The following is a 24,666-nucleotide window of genomic DNA, read 5'->3' as shown; positions in this document are numbered from 1 at the left end:
ATCAGCCAGTGGCACGCTGTCATCACTTTTCATATTTATTGCAGACTGTTTTTAATGCAGAGGACAAAGCAGCAAACACTGGTGTAGAGACCTGAGGAGTGATCTTGAGACAATCAAAGGTAACTATACTTATAAACTTCAGGCTTTGTATTTGCAAAACTGTAGTTGCATTATTTTATTTGTGTCTATAGAAATATTCATGAGGTATAAATCATGTGTATTGTGTCATGAGGGTGCTGTGAGCGGTGTGGTAGGCAGGAGTAGGACCCAAACACAGGGCTCAAAACACAAAGGGGGGAACTATAGAAGGTAGCTTCATTGCAACATGGGGGACGACGTAACAATGGGCAGAGGGAAAAAGAGGAATAAATACACTGAGGGGTGAGAAGGGAAGTGGAAACACATGGGAAACACAGCTGGGAGAGTTTAAACATAATCAGGTGGGTGGAAGAAAAACTGAACACAATAACATAAGATGCGAAACTGTCAAAGTAAAATAGGAAAACAGAGACACACATTAAGACATGGACTGACAGAAAAAGAGGAAATAGAGGGAGCCGAGACATGCCTGGGAACATCTGAATAAAAACAGTGACAGAACTATAAGTCTTAAAAAGTCTAGTTTCACCAATCCAAAGGCTGAACATTTGGACTCATTCGAACGAGCTTTTAGTCCAATACTACATTTAGTCTGTTGCTATGACAGTTCACTGTGGCTCTTGGGGTTAAAAGCTCAGGCCTTTCAGCCTTCTCAGAATGTAATATTTTGCCAAGTAGTTGTTTCTGTTTGATGTACCATTGAGAAAGCAACATATTGAGAAGCACAGTTAAGCTGGAAAAACAACACTGAAACACCAGTGAGAGAAGTTAGTGATAAATTTTGCATTAGTTTGCAACATGCAGCTGAACACTGTTATTAACCGTTAATTTCTCTCTTAAAGGTTCTTTAAAGAAAAATTGATATGACTTCACTGACTGAAAATTCAACTACCAGCAGCAGCTGCAACAATGATGGCAACTACACAGATTTTAATGACTTCTGCTGGTATTATGAGGACAGCATTAGCACCCTGACATGGATAATTGTTTGTGTCAGCCTTCCTTTGACCTCACTGGCAATCTTTTTTCTTTGCATAAAGGTGTGTATATTATGAATAAGATTGTTTTACTACGATCTGGGTTTTGTATGATTCACTTTGACTTTGGGACTAAATTTCATAGAAGTGGAATAAAATGACTAATAAATTAAAAAATATGATTTCAGTTGCCACAGTAAATAAAAGGTGAAAAGGTAAAAAATCATATGATATAATTAAGAAGGGTGACTTTGCAACATCATACCTGTTCAAATGAAAGAATACATTACATCAAAAGCCATTATTTTTGTTACTTTTGAAGGTAAGGAGAGCAGTGTACCTGTTGTTAATTGTATGTTTTTGTTAGCACTGCATAGTTACAATTTTGAATTCATCCTATTAAATACAGACTGCAACACTATTGACAGCTCACTGAACAGCTCTGGAGTAACTGAAACTGCTTCAGTTATTTTGCTGCTGCTTTTTTTTTTTGGACACCCAAAGGCTTTACAGCAGTTTGTAAGTCACACTGCAGATTTGGGTCCATTTGCTTTAGTAAACTACCCTAGACTGTACTCTGACAACAGCCCAACTACTACTGCAGCTTTTATATACTGCAGCGCCCTGGGGCGCCTCTGTCAGTGCGCCCCAGGGCGGCCGTGGCTACAATGTAGCTGCCATCACCAGTGTGTGAATGGGTGGATGACTGAACGTGTAAAGCGCTATACGAATACAGGCCATTTACCATTTACCATTTATAGATCTCAAAATGATTTTTTTGTCAGTACTCACAATGAAAGTTTCAGTTTTAACAATCATTTATTTAATTTATTAGTGGCAATCACTAGCAAAGCAACATAGACAAATCCATTCAATTCAACATAAAATATAAAATATAGTTTTGTATCATTATGCAACTAAGTTTCAGTGTTATAAAGTCTGGTAATGAGTCACAACATTAAATGTGTGTGCAGCTGAGTAGAAAGGTGCTATATAAGTATATATAAGTACTAGTTCTTTTAGCATTGAATACACAGAACATATTTAAACTACTTTTTTCCTTGTATTTTACCATTGTAGTATTCTATAATGTCAAAAACATCAACCCATTTTCACCTCATAATTCTTAATGTAATACTCCATCCCAAGATCAAAGCCTGGCAAAAAAAAAAAAGACAAAAAGGGACTTTAATTTAAAAAATAACATGCAATTTATTTATTTATGTAAATTAGAACAAGTATTAATCTGCAAGTCTTTAGTGTGTAGTATGTTATATGAAATGTTTTTATGTGGAAACCATAATGCCTATATTGTGTCGACTGAACATGTTTATAGTTTACTTTGTTTTCCTTTAGGTGCGAAATGGTCACATCAGTCAAATCTATCTCATCAACCTTCACATTTCTGACCTTGTTCAGCTCTTCTGTATGGTCGTTCACATGTCAGGTGTCAAGGATCACCTCACACAGATAATATTCTTTGACAATGTCTATCCGTGTGGTCTGATGGCAAGTGTTAGCTTCATGGTGTGTGTCTCCATGGAAAGGTAAACATCTGTGCTGTGTGTTTGTAGCTATGTAATTCTCTGAGCACTTACTGCTTTTCATTAGTATATCTTTTTAATACCTCTCCATGTCAACTCCTTTGTGTGTCTTTCTTGTATAACAGGTATTTGGTTGTTGCCCATCCAGTGTGGTACCAAGACAGACGAACCATCAAGATCACTGTGGTGGTCTGTGTCTTAGTCTGGATCATGTCTTTTTTTGTTGGCCTCTTAAATGGAAACTTTTTTGGTGCCTTCCTCGTCCTTCCGCTCCCTCTTCTCTTTTTCTTCCTTATTAAAACTATTAAAGCCGTGTCTGCAACCAGTGTCCCCTCTGATGAAAAATGAAGAATTGTGGCAGTTTTGGTGCTGGTGGTGCTTATTTACATATTGGTGTTTGTGCCCAGAATCATTATGGAATGTTTTTATCTGGTACCTGATATAGACTATGAAACACTCTTCTCTGTATATGACACTACCTGCAGTTTAGTTCAGCTGAATCCCCTTATAGACTTGATTATGTACTTTTTCATTAACAAATGGGTGTTAAACAAGCCTTTGGGCTGTCTGTGTTGTTGCAGAATGGACAGCAATGATCTCAGAACTTCAGTGACAACAACATAAAATCAGAAGGAAATTGTGCAACTTCCGAGTTGCCTCAATGTAGATAAGTGAAGCTTTTTTTTGTTGGATTGTTGGCTTAATGGGAAATGGCTGTTCAGGCAATGTTTCTGTTGTTTATTAGCATGGATTAAAATATACATTATATGTATCAATTAATACAATCAACATTTCATTCCTAATTCCTTATTTGATCTATTTTAGTTTTACTGAGACAATATTTGTTTGCTCTTTTGTGCCGTTGGCTGTAAAACTATCTGTTCTTTCAGCAGTGATCCAACAACAAATTACTTTTCCCCCCAAATGTTAAGAAAACACGACAGAATAATCAACATGTACTCTTAGAATTGCTTTAAATCCCTTTGATTTCTGCAGTCTTAAAGTGTGGTCTAGAAAAGCATGTATAAAAACCAATTTTCAAAAAATACAGTTTGTACTTGATAATATAAAATATGATAACATAAATAAATTAAAAAGTCTTTATTGTTGTTCATGTAACCATAAAAAAACAGAATAAAATCAATTAACTCAAATCCCATTGTGCAGTGTCATGTCACATTTAAAGAAATCAGGTTAATTGATCTAACACACTGGTGTATGTGTAATATCATCTTGCATCTAAACATTGGAGTGCGCTGATTTACTACCACTGCTTGTAACTTTTCAATTTTCTTTTCCATTTTTGTGATAATAAGAGATTCAGAAGATCTCATTTTCAGTTCTCTACTACAATTTATAAATACAGATATAAATATTTATTCTTCATTAACGAGCTCATATATAACATTTGCATGGTATCATTTAATGGACGAGCAGGGTTTTGAATTTCATTCTGGATTTAACAGGGAGCCAATGAAAGGAAAACAGTATATGAAAAATCTGCTCTCTCTTTCTAGTCCCTGTCAGGACTCCTGCTGCAGCATTTTGCCTTAACTGAAGGCTTTTCAGGGAGTTTTTAAAACATGCTGATAATAATGAATTACAGTAGTCCAGCCTAATAAATGCATAAACGCATAAATGGCTTTATAGAGACTTTCTTTTCAGAGGAGCTACAGTATCCAGAGTCATATGTAGTGAAGATTTGCCATGCTTTTACTTAAACTTAACCACTTGTGTCAGTAAATCTTCTTCCAACTATGTCATGACTATGAGCCTACACAGACTGCTTTTTTGGGTCACTAGATAGTGACATGGAACTGCAAATGTTGGCATGATGGATGAACTATTTGCAAAATAGGGTGTGTTAAGTACATAAAGTGGATTTTAATGTTACTAATGTAATTAGTAAATGTTTCAACTTATTTACCTAAATATACACTGTTACTGTCTGCAATAAATGTATTAGTTAATAGCTTTCAGCAATACTGAGTCTTGTTTTTATTTTTACAGATGTTCGAAATCATATGTTTAGGCCTCTGTCCCACAGTCACAGAGACTCGTTGGTGTCCCAAAGAAAGCTGTAGAACTCTTTAGGCATTGAAGTCAATACCTACTGACTTCGGGCGATCGCGGCTCAAGAGTTGGCAGTTCGCCTTGTAATCGGAAGGTTGCTGGTTCGAGCCCCGGCTCCGAAAGTCTCAGTCATTGTGTCCTTGGGCAAGACACTTCACCCGTTGCCTACTGGTGGTGGTCAGAGGGCCCGGTGGCGCCAGTGTCCGGCAGCCTCGCCTCTGTCAGTGCGCCCCAGGGTGGCTGTGGCTACAATGTAGCTGCCATCACCAGTGTGTGAATGTGTGGATGACTAAATGTGTAAAGCGCTTTGGGGTCCTTAGGGACCAAGTAAAGCCCTATACAAATACAGACCATTTACTGTGGGTATTCTGCATGTTCTTTGTGAAAATGAATCAATTTAGGGAAATTTATGGTGATGTTTGTTGTTTTGCAAAAAAAAACAAAAAACGGAAAAGAGTTTTGATAATAATAATTCTGATTAATAGTCTCCCTGTAATAATAAGTAAATGAGTAAATACAGAAATTTAATTAGAATATGACTCAGTATTTTCCATGCAGGTATACACCTAACAGTCACTTTAATGTTAAAGATGAATAAATGTTAACATCTGACAGCAGGAAAATGATTGGCTCCCAGATGGAATGGATTGTGTCGAAATCTGATTGGTTTAACTGACTAAGAGATTGTGTAATTTAAACCAATCAACAGCATGAGACACACCTGCATCTGGTGTGTCCAGAAGAGCAGGTATCATGAACAACTGCAGATTAAGATCACTAAAAACTGGATACAGTGAAAGGAACATCAAACACTGGAGCCAGGTGTGATATAGTAAAAGGTAAATATTATTATGTATTATTATTTTTTTAATTTACAATTTATTATGATATTGTGTATGCATGAGAAACTAGTAGCACTTCCAATAATCAAAGCGCTTTACATATTCAATAATCAAATAAATCCCAATTGAGATTGCCATAATTCATGCATGACAGGGTTAAATCGTGTGGTGCTGGTGGTGTATTTGTTTTCCAGCCAAATAAACAGATTTTTATTTAAACCATTCATCCATTTTCATGCAATTCAATTTGCAATTCATTGTAAGACGATGGCTGCAGTATCCCAGCTGCCATGGGGTGAGGGGTGGGGTACACCCTGTACAGTTCTCCAGTGTCACAGGACCAATACTCTTTTTAAATTTCATGATTGTTATAACCACATACTGAGCATTTATCATTAAAATTTTCCACTTACATTATATCAGACCATATATAATTTTCCTCAATTTGCACGTTTTTAGCTATTACAGGGGGTCCCGGAACATAACGCGATGGTGAAAATCCACAAAGTAGAAACCATTTGTTTGTTTTATTACTTTAAATATTCTAAGCCATAAAAACCCACCCCACACTCTTGTAAAGAGTCGCATCCTTAAGTACTGAGCTAAAAGTTTTCATCCCTGACCATTTTTCAGGCAAGACACTCATTCAGTTTAACCATTATTGGGCATTAACATCTCTTCACTCGATGGATCGAGATAAGCTTGTTCTGAAATTGCTAACAATCCTCCTCCAACTTCCTCTTTTTCAAACACTTTTTAAATTCTTTCTAAAGTCATCTGTGCAGAGAATATTTTCTCCATTCTCAGTGACTCCACCTCAAATCTGTGTCCCTCTACTGCATGGCTTTTTAATTTTAGGGGAAAAAAACATTTCTCCCTATTTTGGGGGAGCTTTAGGGTCCCTAATAATATATCAATCATAAAATTTGATCCCCCCCCCAAACAGATATTGGTTTGTTGCTTTAAGGCAACACTGTGCGACAAGGGTAGTCAAACACCAAGTTATTCTATAAGTTTTATAAGTACAACAAGGATGAACAAATAAATAAACAACAAATAAACAATGTAAACATTTTACTGAACAATAAAACACCAAAATACATCCAACATTTGACCCTAACCCCATGCACGCGTGTGCACACACACACACACACACGTTGTGTTTCCATCACTTTTGGGAACATTACATTAACTTACATTTATTTCTTGGAGACTTATCCTGACGCTACCCATCACAAGTCCCTGCCTGAACCTAACCGTAACCCTGACCTTATCCGAAACCTAACCTTGCCCTAACCCCGACTCAAGCCTTCACCCTAAAATTGAATGATTATCTTGCAATTTGTCCCCATAAAGTAGGCAAGACCTCACAATGTGAGTGTGTAAACAAATTTGTGTCCCCACAACAATAAGTAATACACGAGCACACACATACACACACAGACACAATTACTTTACGAACTGACCCCTGACCCCTGAGATCCTAAGTGTCCCTCAAAGCTGATTCAGGGATCCACTCCTCACTGTCTGATGACAGAAAGTGCACATTCCCTTGGTTTCCTTCCATAAAAGGTTTTTACGTCCATGTCCTGTAATTATGAGGAGATTGTAAAATAAAAAACATTGACTATGATCATATAATTGCACACAAACGCATCTCTACACACATATGCAAATGCATTATATTGCCTGAAAAAAATTAGGCTAACTGCACAGTGTTGCCTTGAGACAACGAATAAAAATTAACAGTTTTACTGTATAAATAAATGTAAAAAAGTAGAAAAAACAATCAAATATGCTTCTTAACATATTCATCCACATACAAGTATTTTTAATATACATTTATTTCACTATAAACCTGTAAAATAGTATCTTTATCTTACCTCCTAATGGAGATGTCTCTCATGTAGTGCAGGTTGCAGAAAGGGGTCCACCCCCCCAAATGAAAGTCGCACCACCTTCAACTAATCATTTAACCGGAAAGAGATGTGCCCGGTAGCATTATTTGAAAAAAAAAAAAAGGGGGGGGGGTTTGAAGGGCCAGTGTAAGGCATGAAAATGTGGTTTGTTGCCTCAGGGCGACGCTATGCTGTAGAGGGTTAACAGGAAGTGAACTTTTATTTTAGGTAGTAAAAGGTCTTGAATGCAAAATAAAGTACAAGAAGCACTGGAGAAAAACGATGCGCTGCACACAAAGAGGAACATACAGGAAGACTGTAGGACACAGAAAAGAACAATGGAAACTGACGAAAGAGAAAATATAAAGGGAAACAAGACACAGCTGACACTGACATAGAAAATAACAAGTACAGCAAAATGCACAATATGTGAGACAGAGAGCCAAGAAAATGAAACAGAAAGTAACTAAGTAAACGCAGAGATAAGACACTAACGGTGTGTTCACGATAGACGCCACCAAAACGCGCGAGACGCCCCTAGCTTGACGCGTGCACATTTGCACCTCGACGCAAATTATTCGCGCAGAGGGAGCAGTGTCTTGGCAGCCAAAAGAATAGCCCATTTGAAGTCCCAGTGACTTCCCCACAACGGCTCTGAGCCACCCACAAACCTCTAAAGAGCGTTCCTGCCTTTTTAAAATGTTCTTAATGAACGGAGCTCTACTCCAAAATAAACCAACCTCTCTTTATTCTCTTAAGTAATCACTATGTTCCTATAAAGTAGTATATTTTTTCATTAGTATAACATGAAATTAATTCTACATGTGTCAAGTTGTGTGCCAATATTTGGTGTGTAGTAGAACTGAGACATAGTCATTACAAAAATCTATTTCAAATAATATTAAAATTCTCAAACAGAAAAACATTAAACATAAATATATAAAATATAACTATTTAGAGAGACACAGGAATAAAAAGGACCCAGCTTAAAGTGGAAGAGTCTCAGGGAGAAAAATAAGAACATTGTTTCTGCCCTGGAGAGCCTGCTGCCTCATCAGAAAACTACTGATTGCTAGGGTCCGATGTTTCCAAATTTAACACAGCTGTGCTGTTTTCAAAAATGAATTTATAAATTTGAAATTTCACTAATAATCTCCTCTGAGGCGGCATGTTCTCCAGAGCACAAGTAAGACTGAGGAGGAAATGCTCCGTTGGAGACTGGCGCGGCCTCTTCAGGGACTCCAGGATGGCCAGCTCCACCGCCGATGGACCGTCCTGGGACCCCTCCCTCGTCCGCCTCGGAGCTGTCCTCCTCTGTGGGCCTGTAAAACACAGCACAAAACAAAACAAAGAAATGAGTAGGCTGCTACTAGATTTTCATTTTCAACAATAGTCATAGAGAAAGTATATACAGTGGTCCCTCATTTACTGCAGCAGGGGTTCTCAGAATAACTAGCCCCTTGCCACGCACTTTATACACTTTTTTTTCACACACATGAACATTAGTCACAGTTCTCACAAGTTGATTCTCAAAGTGCAAACCTTTGTAGATTTCAAAACGTAAAAGTATTATTATGCCGCGGTTTTTCTTCGTCTGCATGCCCCTTTTTGGCGCCTTTTCCCCTCCCGGTGCAGGTGTCTATTTCCGAATGAGGGTCATAGTTATGGGTGTTTTTTCTATTGGACGTGATGGTTATCAAAACCAAACATGATAAATTTGGCAAGCGCAGGAGACACGACACGGAGGAGATTTGTCAATCAGGCTGCAGAATGCAATGCGCATTGTTGACAGTTGTACTGTGCAATAAAAAAATCTGCGAAAAAGCGAGGCAGTGAAGGATGAACAGCGGGACCACTGTGTGCTGTTTATTAATAAACAATAAAATATATTCCTATATGACAACATGCATAAGAGCAGAAAGGTATTTGTACATCAGTGGGAAAATAGCGGTGGCTTCCTAGCTTTTGTGCGGCTTCCCCGGGTCAGTCAAAAATTTCAAAAGAGAAATGAATGAACTTACCAGGTTGCCCGATCTCTTCACATATCTTCCTCCAAGCTCGGTCCTTTATATTCCTGTCTCGGTACAGAAAGCAGCTGGTGTCGTACAGCTCCGGGTGGTTTGCTACGGCATTGATTAGCCTTTCCTCCATATTGAATGAAGTATGAAGGGCTTTGGCTGGACCTGCCCCTTTGACCTAGGTCAGAGCCACATCACCAGGCTCCTGATTGGTTGTCGTGACGCAAATTGACGCTGGAATTCAGATTTTTCCAACTCGAGCGGTAGACGCAATACGCGCCAATGCACAAAATGCAAAACACGCATATTTTTATTCGCACGTCAAACGCGCCAGTCGCGCTACTTGGCGCGCGGCAACGCAAATCTGCTTCTGAATTTTCGCAGGACCCCCAGTTGCGCGTCATCGCGCTTCTTCATTGACTTTACATGTAAACCTGACGCTCTGGTTGCGCCTATCGCGTTTGGTGTGAACACACCGTAACACTAACAAGCCAAATGCAAAAAGGGAGTGAAAAGGAGTCCAAGCATGTGCATGTGTACTCAGAAAGTCCAACAAAGGACTGGCTTTGTAAATGAGCTTTTGACTAAAAAACCTTTGTACAAAACAAGTCAGAGACGACAGATGAAGTGGATTCATGGGGAAAACACCAGTAACCAAAGCAGAGCTTCAAAATAGTATTTAAAACAGGCAAACAGGACCTGAAGCTAAAAAAGCCATTACATCTGTGTTTGAGTGTGTTGTTGAAACCTCATTGAGCCACATGAGGACTCACTGGTGAGGAAAACTGTTTCATGACATCATCACTGCTACCGGAGCATGGAGGCAGACACAGACCTGTAACAACATTGATTAATCTTATGCACGAACTGCAGCATGTCTACAGAGTTTAAAGCACTTCGGTCTCAGACTGCAGGCTTACTTGTGGTTGGAGTATTTAAAAGTAGAATGGGAGGCAGAGCCTTCAGTTTTCAGTGCAGTCCTATGTGGATCCAGCTTCCAGATTGGATTTAGAAGAAAAATGTAACATCATAAATGTATACAAAGCTATTGCCAAGAGCACTCACACTGGTCTATTTTCTATGATTCTTCAAATCTAAAAAAAAGTGGAGGTAAACTAACATTAAAGCATCCTCTATTGGGAGCACCATGGCGCCATCTAGTGGTCAAATATATTTTTAAAAAGTCTGAGCTGAAAGTATTAAATAGTATCCTCAAAATTAAAACCATTATCGTTATGAATTTTGAAATGCTTAAATATTTATTTCTCATTGTGGAGTTTAGTGAAATAACACCGTGATCTGATTCATGAGTCCTCCTGGAAAAAACACAGCAGCATTACTAACAGCAATTCAGACCATAGATGGTACATGACATCATAAAGCAAAACACAAAATAACAAAAGAATTTATGGAAAAAATAGTGCTTTGTATTATTTTCTTTATTTAACCAGGAAGAAATTAGTCTAGACATTAGGAACGGCTGAGGAAAAAGCAGAGACAAAAGCTTCTGTAGATGGATGTAAATTTGCCTTATAATTTTAAACTGCAGTGAACATTGTAATGTAAAAGATTTCTCTATATAGTAAATAAAATGCAACTAACACTATAGAACTAAAATTATAAAATAAAATTCTGAAATGAATACATTCACATGGAGATGCAGATTTATTATCCCAGTACTGCTTAAAGCTACAACAGCCGTTTGCTTTTTCCTCACACTGATGAGCTGCTGCAACACCTACTGCAGCAGCACAAACCAGCCAGCGGCTTGTCAGTGAGCATTTTCTGCGAAAAAAAAAATCAAGTCCATAAAAGGACTGAATAGAAACAAGATAAAAACAACATCTCTGACAGTGTCATGTGGGAGAAATTAAAACGTTAACTCAGACTCAGAGCAGCACAGAACTCCTGGTTTGCCTCATAAAGTCCATCAGTGGTCAAGTGTTGCAGATGGCAACACAAGACCAGTGTTGGTCAAGGTACTTGAAAAAAGTAATCAGTAACTAATTACTGATTACTTCCCCCAAAAAGTAATCCTGTTACTTTACTGATTACTTATTTTCAAAAGTAATTAGTTACTTAGTTACTTTTTAAAAACATGATTTACAACCTGAATAGGTAATAAAGCAATAGATTTTTCAGACCAATTCTAGTTTCTCTGCATAATCCATCATATAAAATGTAATCAAATGAAAAACTCTCTTTTTAAAACTAGTTTTATTATTTTTAATCTTTTAACTTCATGCATCAAGCAAAAATTAAATTATATGAAACATTCTCTGACTAGAAGACATTTGTTTAACATTTAAACCTATTTTCTGCATATTCGAGCATATAAAATAAAATTGTTTTTGCTGCTTGAATCTGTAGTACAACAGCCGTTTGCTTTTTCCTCACAATGATGAGCTGCTGCTACACCTACTGCAGCAGCACAAACCAGCCAGCGGCTTGTCAGTGGGCATTTTCTGCATGAGAAAAAACAAAATCAGGTCCATAAAAGGACTGAGTAGAAACAAGATAAAAACAATATCTCTGACAGTGTCATGTGTGTGAAATTCAAAGGTTAACTCAGTAATTGCAGGTAGGATCATCAGAAAGTAATTAAGCTGCAACAGAACCAAAGTTCCTACAATTCTTCGCTTTTCCTCGGTGCTCACTGTGGAGGCAGCACGCAGGGCTTTGAGGGTCGCAGCAAAACAGATGATGAACAGAAAGGCAGGGACTAGGATCAAAATAAGGACTCGTAGAAAATAACGCAAGACTATGGCCACAGGTACACTGACAACACAAAGGGCCCAGACCAGAATGCAGACCAGCACAGAACTCCTGGTTTGCCTCATAAAGTCCATCAGTGGGCGGGTGATGAAAAAACACCTGCATCACAAGACAGACAGATAATTTAATTTTCACAGTAGAGAATATATTATTTCTAAAAATATGGATGATTCACAGTACAATATAGTACTCAAGCACATGCAAGTACACACACTGAAAGTTAGACAGGTACCTTTCCAGAGCAATGCACAGCTTGAAGTAAAGACTGGCCTGGACACCGAAATAGTAAATAACAAAAGACATCATGTAGGTTTCATGATCATCTGGTTTTGCCACAATAATGATGATAGTGCACATCTGTATTAGATTGGAGATCAGGAGGTTTGTGTAATAGATGACAGGGACCTGATCCCGTCGCACCTGCAGGACATACAATTATTAGTCAGAATATGAAGTAATAACAAGATGTGTTCAACTCCATCATTTGATGTTGACAGAAGCATGTGTTGAGCAGTCTATGAGGTCAGATTAAACAGACAATGTTTTGTCATGTGCGGTATTACAATGTTGCACTTGTTATCTGATGGGATGTGTATTATATGTTAGAGAGTACCTCGCTTCCAAATATTTTCACTGTGAAGTATATTAACGTTTACTCTTTTAGTGAAACATTCTGATTAAGCTATGAGACCCAGGTGTTGTGCATCTTCTACTGGATGACAGAAAGGCTAACCTTGAAATTGTGCAGGCACTTTGTCAGCATTATTTAGCTTTTACATTTTAACTCACACAACGATTTGATGTGAACAGAGAAGTTACAGGAACACTGATTAATATACAAACTATCAGATTTAATATTTTGATGCCATCTCTATTCATTTTAATCTGTTAACTACCCACAGGTCACCAGTGCGCCACTTAGCAGCAGGGTTTTAACTACATGCTAAACAACCATAGTTTTAGAAAGTAAAACACATCATTCAGATTCACTCTCTTACACACATTTGACCTGGTGATTCGAAATAATCCCCCACACTGTGCTGCAACCGTCTCCTCTTATTTTTCCCTGTTGTTTTATTCGTAACTATTCATAACTATTTTTTATTATGATTTTTTTTTTTTTTTTGCCTTACCATCGTTACCCCATAAAGTTTTTTTTAGCAGATTTCTATTAAAAAAGTGGTCGTTGCCATCAGTGGGGGTTAAAATTTGACAGATGTGGAAACATAGTGTAAGTTGTGGTTGTACACTCAGTGTTGTGGATCAGCAGTTACTCCTTTGTAGTAAGTCTGGAGCAGTTTTCCAAAAGGTTTGAGTTTCCAATTCCAAGAGATAGACCCAAGCAAGCAATGCAGGCAGCTTCAGTTGCCAACGTCCAGATGTTAACTACACTAACTTCAGATGAAACACTGCCACTAAGTGGCCAGTGCTCATGGTCACAGACAGTCCTCTGCAGACTGCACCCAATGAAGTCCAAATGAGGGAGTAGTGACTCATTAAGTCCTCCAGCTCCTTTCAGACTTCAATCCAACAAAGCACAAATGAGTAGAGAAAAATGCAAAATTATCATTCAAATTCTTAAGTCCACATTGGGTGAGTAATGATTAATCCTCTTACTGAAATTATTCAATGTGAACTCTAAAATCCCTTCAGATGTTACATACACTCATACACAGGAAGCTTTACTTATATAGCACCAAATCTCAAGACTCTCAATTTGCCTCAGTGACCCTAAAATAATAAAGGAACAACCCTGAAACATCTCCCATCACTCCCACCCCCATCTCTCTCATAATCATGCTTTGTGACACACACACACACACGCACACACACGCACACACACACACACACACACAGAAATTACACTTCCTTGCCATTGCAAAATGTTCCCATAAATTCACATTTTTAAAGTGTCATATATCACTCTTATAGTGTCCCTACTATTACTCAGCACCTAACCAGTCACCATGATTATCACAGTCTTGCCTGCACCAACATAGTAATTCACTGCAAACCTGCACATTAACCTGGACTTACTGTCCAGTATAAACTCTAAAACAATCATTACACTTAACCACACCCTAAGGGTCAATTTTCTCTTTTTTATAATGATTCATTTTTCACTTCTTTGTCACTTGACCCCAAATGAGTGACCGTGACCTACTTTTTAAGGTCACAGCTGCATGTAAGTGTGAAAACTTTTCTGGGTATGCTGTAACGTGTAAACTATAACAGATGCAGCTGATTATATTATGTCAGGACTCATAAAGGAATAACCCTTAGAAGCCTAAGCACAGCCCCATCCAGTGTGACAGGTACCCATTCAGGACAATTGGTGTTCGCGTTTCCCAATAAACCACAGAAGTAATTTTAAAGATCTCGATAGGATTCAATGGTGCGCGGGACCCATCCAGTCTATATGTGCGATACTGCCCATGTTAGTGTCGCAGTGAAATGTTCAATTCTCCCTAACTAGTATAGCGCAGTCGGGGTAAAAAGAAGGTTTATATTCCTCTGATCAGGTCTTGCAGGTCTTAAAGCTGAACAACAGAGCACAACATATTACACCATTTTAATTTTCATTTAACAAAAACTAATAGTGCTATAGTGCTAGTTCAATGTTTAAGTACTGAATAAGCATCTATACCGGCATCTGTGCACGTGACCGCAAGAAGGAAAAGGACGTTCAGTGCACAGGTGGACAGTATAGAGACATTTTGGTCTCCTGGCATCAGCTAAAAGGATCAGGCTTTGGACCATGAAAAAAATAGCTTGCTGGACAATATTTTGTATTAAACTGTCTATCACAGTTTTGTAAATTACACATTAAGATTGCTGGAATCAGTTCAAAATTATTCCCATCCATTTTTTCTCCTAACGGAAACATATTTCTTATTTTAATTATATTTATTTGGAAAACTCTTCTTTTTGTTCGTATACTGACAGACATAAAATGCACAATATTTAGTGATTATCTACATACCACACAACACAAACAGCAGATGACCAGTATGGTCAAAGGAAGGCAGACACCAATATTGATCCACATCATCACATGGATGGGCCCCATCTCTGTCTGCCATTCAGGGATGGAGCTCTGGTAAAAGATGCACCGTTCACCTTTTCTTCAAAGAAAGACCTGTCGGTGGAAAAGGGAGATTTCATGTAGTTATAGTGATGAAAAAAATCAATAAAAAGTACATGTAGAAAATTGGTAACAAATAATATAGACGGCTGTGTTATTATATTGTATTCATCAGGTTCATAAACATATTTACTGCTACTTTGAAGCAAATATGTGAAAATAAATCAGTATTCTGTCATCAGGTCTCTGACAAGTAATATGATCTTAAACAAGTGTAGTTAGTGCATTACCAGTACAGATATTTACATTCACAACATTCATAGATAAGCACACTGCAAACACAAAAGAACATGTGACTAATTGCAAGTGTTGCCTTCACTTGCCTCGAGACCGCCCACACATGAAATATAATGCAGATAATGCCTGTGAAAACTGAAGGAGGAAGTTGTGGTAGTCAACTTTAAAAATACCAACCCCCATTCACTGGAATTCACAGTCAGCATGTATTAAACTAGTGAAAACTAAATATTTGATTTTCTCTGATCAAGTTTTTATCAAGTAATCTGAGCATAATTAAGTACAGCCAATAACAGTTACCAGTACGCACATTTCTGTTCTCTGCATTTATACAAAAGCACCCTGCAAGCACAAACGAAAAGAGCATAGTAGTCTATCTCATAATACTTTATTACTAAATGCCAGTTTTCTTGTGACTATGCTGTTCTTCAAGTAGAAGCAGTGTGATAAGTGTAAACATTGCCCTTACTTGCCTCAGGAATGTTCCAACGGTCTCAGCCATCAAACTCTGAAACATGATATCTGTCCCCGTCTGTCTTGAACAGAGACGTCGTCGTTGCCAACTTTAAACACTCCATACTCCACTCAGAGTCAAGTACAAACAAGAGCAGTGATTTTTAGAGTAGAGCCAGTTTTATATTTCCATGCTTCTAGTTGCCTTCACATTGTCTTGAACGGGGAAGTTGCAAATCACGAAACCCCGCCCACCACCCGCATGCAGTCACACTTGCAGGGTAATTTTTAAGATTTACAGTGAAAAGACAGTTTTTTATTTTTAGTTTGCACCCCAATTCACTTGAGTTTTAAAACTAATAATTTCAATTTGCCCTTCTAGTAAATGAACCCCTGCAGTCACTCTTAACAGGATCTCTCTCTCTATGCATGTAAGAAAACAGAGTTATTAATGCAGCAATGGCTTTTGTTTGGGGTTTTTTTTAGAACACACAAATGCCTGACTCACAACTAAATCATTAAAATGCATTGCAAATATTACATCAGCAAATACCAAGAATAACCTAATACTAAATAATATAAAACTAATAGATTACCACACAAAGAACTTAAAAAAAAGACCTTCCATGTTGGTTTCTCCTCTTCCTCTACTTTCTTGGGTTTCTGCTGCCTGAGGTATTCACTGAGCACGCTGTCAGTTGGGGCCATCTTTCTGATGTATTCGTGGATGTTCGTTGTCTCATCCTGGACTGTGGTGCTGACACTCACCAGTCCCCGGCCTCCTTCCTACCGCTTAGCGTACAGCCTCAGGGTGCTGGACTTGGGGTGAAACCCTCCATGCATGGTCAGGAGCTTCGTTGTCTTGATGTCAGTGGCTTCTATCTCCTCCTTTGGCCAGCTTACTATCCCAGCAGGGTACCTGATCACGGGCAGGGCGCAGGTGTTGATAGCCCAGATGTTGTTCTTATCATTTCCGCTGACTCCTCAGGACTTGCCTGACCCTCTGCAGGTACTTGGTGGTGCAGCTTTCCTAGCAGCCCCTTCATGGTTCCCATTTGCCTGTGGGATCCCCAGGTACTTGTAACTGCGCTCTGTGTCTGTAATGTTGCCTTCTGGTAGTTCAATCCCCTCAGTTCTGGCTACCTTCCCTCTCTTTGTTACATTTCTCCAGTCCGAACGACATTACAATATCATTGCTGTGTATCCTGGTGGTGTGGATCAGTGAATCAATGCCTCGTTCACTCTTGGCAGCTTGATGTCATTAATGTACAGGAGGTGGCTGACAACTGCTCCATTTCGTAGTCGGTATCCGTAGACAGTCTTGTCAATGATCTCACTGAGGGGGTTCAGGCCTAAGCAGAACAGCAGTGGGGACAGAGCATCTCCTTGGTAGATCCCACACTTGATGGTAACTTGTGCTATGGGCTTGAGGTTGGTGCTGCATTAGCGTCATCTAGCAGACGTTCTGAGGGTACTTCACACAGTCTATATAGTCCATATATATATATATATATACATATATATATATATATATATATATATATGTATATATATATATATATATATATACATATAGGGGGAGAAAGAGAGAGGTTCATTTTAACCTATTAACTCAAACTACAGTATTTTCTTGAAACTAACCAAGTATATTTGGGGCCAAATAGATGCCAAAGAACAACTACAAAACTGGATTCCATTTGTTCGTTTGTTTGTTTTAAACTTAAAGATACTTTTACATGTATAATAACAACAATTGCAGCAATAATAATAATAAACAGAAGAAGAAGAAAGACATCAGGTGCAAAAATCTGCCAAATCAAATCTTGGAACCTCTCCAGCTAAACCAAAATATGTTGTTAATTTTATTTAAGTAATAGAGACACATTCTGACCCATGGCGCCATCTAGAGGACAAAAAACAACATTTTTACAGTCTTATATGGAATATTTGGCACGGAGAGATTTAAACTCTCAATGATCTCCAGTGCAAAACCACGATAAATGTGAATGTACAAATGTTTAAAAATGTAAATCCTCTACAAGAGTCACATGGTGCCACTTTGTTCTAACCTGGAGAATGATTCTCAACATCCTGGAAAGAGCAGCACAACAGCATTAATAACAGAACAAAATCCAACCAAAAATCAGTTTAATTCATAAAATGTAAACAGACAAATATATAACATCTTAAGAGAAAACAAGAATAAACTTTAATGGATACATTTCCATTACTTTTTGTAAGATATTACAGAACTATAGGTACCATTGTTTAATCTCTGTTAAGTCAGAAACATCTGGAAAAAATATGAAGAGAAATGATTCTGGAAGAAATTTTGCCTTTTAATTTAAAGCCACAAAGAATATTGCACTGTAGAGACTCAAGTTCTCACTGGGAAACTGGGAAAAGAACCGATCAACCAGTTTCTCTGCATTCACACTATTTGGCTGCAATTTTTCACTCTCCCTTTGAAAACAAACAGAATCAAGTCCACAAATGGACTGAGCAAAAAGGAGATTACAAACATAACATGGATCTGTGTGGGGTCAATCAAGCTTGAGTTTATTAAATTATGAATGATGATTGTGGGAAGCATGAAAAAGTAGTTAAGCAGCAAAACAACCAACATTCCAATGATTCTTCGTTTTTCCTCAGTGGGCACTGAGGTGGCAGCAGGCAGAGCTTTGATGGTCCCAGCTAAAGAGAAGATGAAGAGAGGAGTGGGGAGGAGGGCATAAATAATGAACCGTACAAATTCTTGCAACACTACACCCAGAGGGACACTGACAATACAAAAGACCCAGACCAGAACACAGACCAGCACAGAAGCCTTAGTTTGTCTGAGCCAGTCTAACCACGGAGGGGCGATGAAACAATACCTGCAACGCAAAACAGACAGAGACGCTCATGATCACACTACAGAATAATAGATCACTGATTATAAAGATGCTTCACAGTACAATATAATGTTTAAACACATGCAAGTACACACACACTAAAAGACACATAGGTACCTTTCCAGAGCAATGCAACACTTGAAGTAAAGACTGGCCATCGCACCACAGTAGAGAATGATCTCAAAAACCTGGTTATGAGGTTTTTTCATGAATGCCATTGTTATGCAGAGCTGGAGTAGATTGGAGACGAGGAGGTTTGTGTAATAGATGAAAGGGCCTGACACCGTTGCACCTGCAGGAAATATTCAATGAATTCACATTAATGCAGTAGCATGTCTACTTCCAAAATGAATCTACTTATATACCAGGTTTTCTGGAGACTAGTGTGGACAGTGAAGTCTGTTCTCAGTAATTAGAAAGGTCAGTTACATAAGAGACAGGAAACAGGAACAGTGGGTGTGACACTGAGTCAGCCTGCTTTCTTGTCTTACTAAAGAAAACCTTCCTTCCTCTACGATGAGTGACAAATTAAAAAAATAAATAAAGTGAACCTGTACCTCCACAGCCAATGAGTGGCTATGTCAGCTGTGTTGTGCTGTAGAGGGATACAATGCTGTTGTGCGAGTGATCAAACAGTTTTATTAACATGAAAGCTTCACAGAGTATATTCTGCACTGAGGACTGCCTCGCTTCCTCTGCAGTATTGCTAAAATTAAAAACATCTGCCTCAATGACAGTGTTGGGCAAGTTACTTTGAAAAAGTAATTAATTATAGTTACTAGTTGCTTTTTCAAAAAAGTAACTGAGTTGGTAACTGAGTTACAATATTCTAAAAGTAATTAATTACTTGAAAAGTAACTATTGCGTTACTATATAATAAAATATATTTAACCCTCTGGGGTCCAGGGTATATTTGGCCATTTTTAACTACTTTTGATTTTCCCTCCACATTTCACCTTTAAAAACTATTTACTTTGCCTTGTTCGGTATCATCCTTTTCAGCACAACCTCACGTGTCTGAATTTACAGTTATGTTTTCATTTTGACAAACTGTATTAACACAATTGATCTAAAATCAGACAAAAAACATAAAATCAGAGTAGAAAAAGTTAATTTTTTTACTGTAACAACCACAAACATGTTTAATGATCATATTTCATAACTCTAAATGCAAATATAAATGGTCAATTTTAAAATCACATGCACAAGTTTTGCAAACAACAAATTTATTTGCATCCATTTACCTTTTACCTTGATTTTTTTAAATAAACCATTTCAAACTATTTACAGAACAATCAGCTGTTCTGCATTCAGTAAGATGCCACAAATTATTTGTGCCACTCCAAAAAAATAATTTCTGTCCACTATACAGGAGAACATCACAGCCTGATACCTGCAGGTCTGACAGCAGCAGGTGTATCACTCCTGTTTCTACCTGGAGACAGCAGTCGCCTCATTGTTCTGACACACAACACAAAACTATCCACAACACCACACACTAACTACACAAGACAACACATTAACTACACGAGACAACACATTAACTACACACTCCAAACACGCTAAACATCACAAATCTCTCACATCTCAAAACTCGCTCTCTCTCTTTTTCTGCTGCCTTTCTCTCTCTCTCTCGCTCTCTCTCCTAAAACTTCCCCTGTTTTGTTTTTTGCTCATAAGCAGAGAGGTCTCGCTGCGCTGTCCTTAGACAGGAAACGTGACAAAACTATTGAGGAAAAAACGCTGCGTATATATTGTTTATCATGATTCTGGTTTTACTGGCCTATCAACACAATTTATAAACTGGTATATATCACCTTGTTGCTTTGTCTTTAAGTGGTCAGGTTACAGTTAGGCTACAGCTGGATCAGGTGACCCTGCACTATACTTTATTTTAGTTGCTAGGTTCCACCTTCAAAGGGACTTCCCATAATGCACTGAGCATTGTCATTTCACATCTTTTCACTCCTCGTAGTGATGGGATTTCCGGCTCTTTCGGCTTCGAACCGGCTCTTCAGGTTGTTTTGTTGCTTTAATTAATTTATTATTAACAATAATATAAAATTATGCACAAAAGGAATTACTAATGTAAAAAAAAAAGTGGTTTTATTTATATATGTTTATATATAAATATATGCGGTGGCCCCCAGAGACAAAACACGTACAAACTCCAAAACACATTTCTAGCATGAACTGAACTTCCAAAACAGAGCTACCTAGATCACTTAAATTACACAATTGAAAGCATGAAAGCATATGTGTATTGTTTGTGTATTTATACACAAGCATTCATATATAGTCAAATAATTTTAAAAAAAAAAGTTCATTTACCTGTTATTACCACACACCAAATCCGGTCGTTAGTACTTGCTGGCTTGTGTAGCCACTAGGTAACAAAAGCTCAGCACTGCCCCCTAGCATCCTGGAGCACTTCTGTTGTTCTTTTGTACGTGTTTTGAGTTTTTATGTGCTTTGTCTCTAGGGGCCACCGTAAATATACTTTTATTTATTCACTCCACATAAAATGTAATAAATAAATCATATAATACAAAAATCAACTATTCAAATTTCAACTTTTAACTATTTAAATTTTCAGCTTTTTCCTTTTACAAATTTAAAGTGTAACAACACAAAACACTGCAAACCACAACACAATTAAATATAAATTAAAATATGAAAACAAAAAGAACATGCATATTCTCTGTCATATGGGCCTGCATGAATAAACTTTCTGAATCCTTTATCATCTGCAACTGAAAATAGTTGTGGATGATTACTATACCTTTCTAATGTGACCTTGTTGTCCCTGGCTCTCTTTCTCTCTCTCTTTCCCTCCCGCACTGTTCCTGTGCTACTGAGTGTAACTACCGCCCCTCCCCTTTCTTCCCAGTGTAAAGCACAAGGACTCATCCAGGAGGTCACAAAAGGATCCAGAACAGCATCTACAGAACTGCCTCACTCGTGTCAGTTACAGTCAGTGTTCATGATTTAACAATAAGAGAGAGACTGCAAAAATCTCACCTCACACAAAAAGATCCCACAATGGGCCAACATATATTTGCTGTGATAATAAAGACTCATGAAATAACCAGTTTTTGGTTTTATTATTTTTTGAATAGTCTTTTCCTTAATAAGTGAACTCATTATTTAAAAGCTGCATTTTTTCTTTTTGTCTAATAATAAAACATTGATGATTTTATACATTTAAGTGTGACAAATATGCAAACAGGCAACAAATCAGGACGGCAGCAAGTACTTATTCGCAACACTATGAAGAAGCACACTGCAGGCACAAAAGAAAAGAACAGAGCTTCATGCCTTCAGTAGATTTGGTTTGACCTCATTATGGCAGTGTCTTCATAATTACACTGTTACTTTACAAGTAGAAAAACACTGTTCATACTTGCCTTGCCTCAGGGCTTCGAGCTGAACCAGTCAGAAAATCTGCAATATGGTAAATGGCCTGTATTTATATACATACTACTAGTCCCTAAGGACCCCAAAGCGCTTTACACATCCAGTCATCCACCCATTCACACACACATTCACACACTGGTGATGGCAGCTACATTGTAGCCACAGCCACCCTGGGGCGCACTGACAGAGGCGAGTTTCTATGACAAGTTTGTCTTCAAAGGGGAAGTTGCAGTGACAACCGCATCCTACACCCAGTTCACACTCGCAGCACATAGTCATTATTGTTTTTTTAACAGGTTTTAACAGGTTGTCGCTCACTTCATGCAGCCTCTAACTTCACCGTATCAGTGAGAAATCTATTAACTCTGTCTGTATGGCGCAGTTCTTTGGCACCTGAAGTCCTGAACCCTGGAGAGGTCAGCTGCCTTTCACCTCTGGGACTCATTAGCTGTAAGTGCAGATGTCGCTGAGATAAGTTGTCTTTGGTCTCCAGTACGCTTGCAGATGGCTCGGTCCTCCTGGATCCATCCGCCTCTCGCTCCTGGTGAGCATTATTGCAGCGTCCCACCCTCATTATCAAGAATCTGTGAAGTTCAGTGACAAAGAAACATACACTCTCACACACATACATACGCACATACACACCGCAGGATGATTGTTTATCCATGTGAGCATTTTAACATTTTTGAAACTGTGAATATGTTTCTCTGTGTTATTTAGCTCTCTGTGTTTTTCCTGTCCCTTATTATTGTCTTGTCTCAGTTCCTTTGTGGCCTCTCCCTCATTCTCAATGGTTTAAGCCCAGCTCTAGCCAGGCCTGTTGTGATTGTGCCTCAGTGGTTGTGTTCTGCTCTGTCTTTCCAGCTTTAGCAGCTTTTCTGTTTTTATATTAGTTAAAACCAGAAACAAACAAACAAAAATCTTAATTAAAACATTGTATTTTATTTTTTACTTATACATACATTTACAGATTAAACTGCCAGCTTTGTATTAATGTTGATCGTTTGTTTCCCTTTTCTTGTATTAATCTACATCCGGTCTTTAAGTGATGACCTGATAAGTCCTGCTTCCTGGCCCAAACTACCCTGCGTTTAATAAGGCTTTTGTGTTTTTAACATGTTAATCTCAAAAAGCCCCTAAAAACAGTCAGTGATCACTGTGGGCCTCTCTCAGTTTTTATTACCGCTATTCATTTTCAAGCTCAGTTTTTAAAAGCTTACGATATAACTACAGCCCATGCACCAGTATGTTAATGTCTAACCTCGTATTGTGGATGGATTATCTCAGTTGTTCTCCTGACTGAAGTTTGGTCCGTTTACAGCATCTGCTTTGGGGTGTGCCACAGGGATCTATTCTTGGGCCGTTATTGTTTTCATTGTACCTTTTGTCTCTTGGCGCAATTTTCCGGAAACATAAAGTGCCATTCCATCTATACGCAGATGATTGCCAGCTCTACTTACCTTTTAGTCATTCTGATAGTCTCCCAACTGGACCTCTGCTTGACTGCCTTACTGATGTCAAAGCATGGATGGCAAAAAACTTTTTAAATTTTAATGATCGGAAGACAGAAGCAATTTTATTTGGCCCAAATCGTTCTTCTCATACTCCGGATGTTGATCTTGCAGCTTTGACTTCCCAACTAAAGAGTTTGATCACAAATCTCGGAGTTAAAATTGATTCTGCACTTACCTTTGATGACCATGTAAACGGGGTGGTAAAACCAGCATTTTATCACCTCAGACGTTTATCAAAGGTTAAGCCCTTTCTTTCCAAGCGTGACTTGGAAAGTGTTATTCATGCCTTTATTACCTCATGTTTAGATTATTGTAATTCTCTTTTAATAGGGGTTGGGCAGGGCACTTGCAATTAGTGCAGAATGCTGCGGCACGATTTTTAACTGGCAGAAGAAAATTTGATCACATCACTCCGATTTTGGCCTCTTTACACTGGCTTCCAATTGAATTCAGGATCCGTTTTAAAGTCCTTTTATTGGTTTTTAAATCTCTAAATGGTCTGGCACCTGTTTATTTGTCTGACTTGTTGAAGCCCCACATCCCCACTCGTTCCCTTCGGTCAGCTGAGCAGTTGCTGCTTTCGGTCCCAAAGTCACGGCTGAAACTTAGAGGAGACCGAGCGTTCTCTGTTGCTGCGCCGATGCTTTGGAATAACCTTCCTCTCCATATTAGACAGGCTACATCAGTGTCAGTTTTTAAGTCTTTATTAAAAACCTATTTTTATTCCCTGGCTTTTAACTCTGTGGGTAACTGATATTTTTTTTTTTTTTTTTTAATTTT

General features: G+C 38.2%; 2 protein-coding genes and 1 pseudogene across 2 annotated transcripts; 1 reads left to right on the top strand and 2 right to left on the bottom strand.

Annotated features, from left to right (window-relative positions):
- The first annotated feature begins 325 nt into the window (after nucleotides 1–325).
- LOC146375357 (G-protein coupled receptor 4-like) lies at nucleotides 326–3,244 on the top strand (annotated as a pseudogene).
- Nucleotides 3,245–11,736: 8,492 nt separating this feature from the next.
- Nucleotides 11,737–15,361, bottom strand: LOC146375356 (uncharacterized). The gene is made up of 3 exons (XM_084949403.1): nucleotides 15,210–15,361; nucleotides 12,459–12,646; nucleotides 11,737–12,325 (listed from the first exon to the last, which is right to left on the bottom strand). Exons 1-3 carry the CDS (start codon nucleotides 15,294–15,296, stop codon nucleotides 11,845–11,847), a joined length of 756 nt encoding a protein of 251 aa, XP_084805529.1. The 5' UTR covers nucleotides 15,297–15,361; the 3' UTR covers nucleotides 11,737–11,844.
- Nucleotides 15,362–18,492: 3,131 nt separating this feature from the next.
- On the bottom strand, nucleotides 18,493–24,074 carry LOC146375355 (uncharacterized). Its single transcript, XM_084949292.1, has 3 exons — nucleotides 24,062–24,074; nucleotides 19,073–19,247; nucleotides 18,493–18,937 (listed from the first exon to the last, which is right to left on the bottom strand). Exons 1-3 carry the CDS (start codon nucleotides 24,072–24,074, stop codon nucleotides 18,493–18,495), a joined length of 633 nt encoding a protein of 210 aa, XP_084805418.1.
- Between the last annotated feature and the right edge of the window lie 592 nt (nucleotides 24,075–24,666).

Source organism: Perissodus microlepis, chromosome 13 (genome assembly GCF_051167445.1).
Source record: "Perissodus microlepis isolate ML-2025 ecotype Zambia chromosome 13, ASM5116744v1, whole genome shotgun sequence".
Taxonomy (NCBI): Eukaryota; Metazoa; Chordata; class Actinopteri; order Cichliformes; family Cichlidae; genus Perissodus; species Perissodus microlepis.
Note: the sequence above shows the minus strand (reverse complement) of the source record. Positions and strands in the feature narration are given on the sequence as shown.